Source organism: Myotis lucifugus, unplaced genomic scaffold, assembly GCF_000147115.1.
Source record: "Myotis lucifugus unplaced genomic scaffold, Myoluc2.0 scaffold_175, whole genome shotgun sequence".
Lineage (NCBI taxonomy): Eukaryota > Metazoa > Chordata > Mammalia > Chiroptera > Vespertilionidae > Myotis > Myotis lucifugus.
The window spans coordinates 955,935-957,625 of record NW_005871223.1 but is presented as its reverse complement, the minus strand read 5'-3'; the positions used below and the strand labels follow the sequence as shown (position 1 = coordinate 957,625).

At 40.5% G+C, this 1,691-nt stretch overlaps 1 protein-coding gene across 1 annotated transcript in view; it reads left to right on the top strand.

Annotated features, from left to right (window-relative positions):
- Window positions 1-1,691, top strand: part of IGSF10 (immunoglobulin superfamily member 10) — a 31,375-nt gene that overhangs the window by 4,332 nt on the left and 25,352 nt on the right. Inside the window, exon 4 of the mRNA XM_006096319.3 lies at window positions 793-922. Within this exon, the coding sequence (XP_006096381.2) occupies window positions 793-922 (130 nt within the window). The remainder of the gene's footprint in view (window positions 1-792; window positions 923-1,691) is intronic.

The window sequence follows — 1,691 nt, the reverse complement described above, 5'->3', positions numbered from 1 at the left end:
AAAAATAGGTTTTTTTTGTTTTCGAAGAGAGAGAGGGGAAGAGAGAGATACATCATGATGAGAAAATAATTAGTCAGCTGCCTCTTACATGCCCCACACTGGAGATCGAGCCCATAACCCTATCATGTGCCCTGACAGGGAATCGAAACTATGACCTCCTAGTTCATAGGTCAACACTCAACCACTGAGCCACGCCGGCTGGGCTCATTTAATCTTCCTAATCCCTTTGGAGTAGTTTCTACTATTTGTAGTTTACAAACGAGCATACTGAGGCACAGAAAGGTTACTGATTTTATTCAGGGACACTCCTAATACTACCAAGTGCCTGAGTACATAATCACAGCCAAACCATTTGGCTTCAGAGCCCAGGTTTCTTAGTAACTACTTTATAATGATGAATTCCACCTGGGAGAGTGAGGGGAACATGCGATAAAAGAATGGGCTGGGTCTTAAAAATGTTCACAAAGGGGGCGGGGGATGGGGACCAACCTGAAGGAACAGCATACACCTAGAGGTTTGAAGTGAAAAGGAATGTGGCATGTTCCGGGAATGTGAATAAGGTGATTGTAACAGACCGCAAGGGTTGGTGGAGGGTAGACCTTCTGTGGCATCTGATGAATTTCAATATTTCAAGCACTGGGTTATCTTCTTAGAGCACAGGTGCAACAAGAGAGGCATCAGTGTGTGTGTGCCTGTGTGTGTGCACGTGTATGCATATGTTAGCTCTTGCTTTGACATTTGAACTTGAGTTGACAGGCTTAGCTTATGCCTTGAATGCCATTTGTATTTCAGGTACAACAGCTTGGTCAGACTGACAGAAATAGATTTTTCCGGCCTGAATAAGCTGGAATTACTGATGCTGCACAGCAATGGCATTCACACAATCCCGGCTAAGACCTTCTCAGATTTGCAGGCCTTGCAGGTGAGATCTGGCGGGAAAGGGGCAGGTTAAAGAGGTAAGATGTTCCTCCAAAAACTGCCTGTTCCTACAGCATCCAAAAACCAACATTCTGTAAATTAGAAGTAGACATCATGAGAGAATGTCAAAGAACTGTTTTCTTTTTTAATCCAATAGTATGTGGAAATTAGAATAATAAAAAAATTCTGATGCAAGTTTTCATACCTCAAGCTAGTAGAAAATATATTAATACCCAGTGATTACTAATCCTTTAAATATATATATATTTAAAGGATATGTATATATATACATACACACACACACACACACACACACATATTTCAGAGTGGAAGGAAGAGAGAGATAGAAACATCCATCATGAGAAAAATCATTGATTGGCTGCCTCCTGCATGCCCCACACTGAGGATCAAGCTCACAACCAGGAATGTGCCCTGACCAGGAATTGAACTGTGACCTCCTGCATCATAGGTCAACACTCAAACATTGAGCCATGCCAGCTGGGCACTAATCCTTTAAAATTTAATCCTAAAAGGCTACTTCTAGTCATGTTCATATTGGAACTGAATCAGATTCCAAAAATATAATTGCTATCTTAGAAGTTGGCTTTCTATACAGCAATATACTTTTTTAGTCTCACTTTATTTACTTATGCCCTGCCTTGTTAAAAAAAAAAAAACTTTGAAAAGTTGTGGAGACTTCCAAGAATGTGTGTTAAGTATTGTAAAAATGATCACTCCAGTAGGTGAGGAAGTACAAGGTAGAACAAATCTGA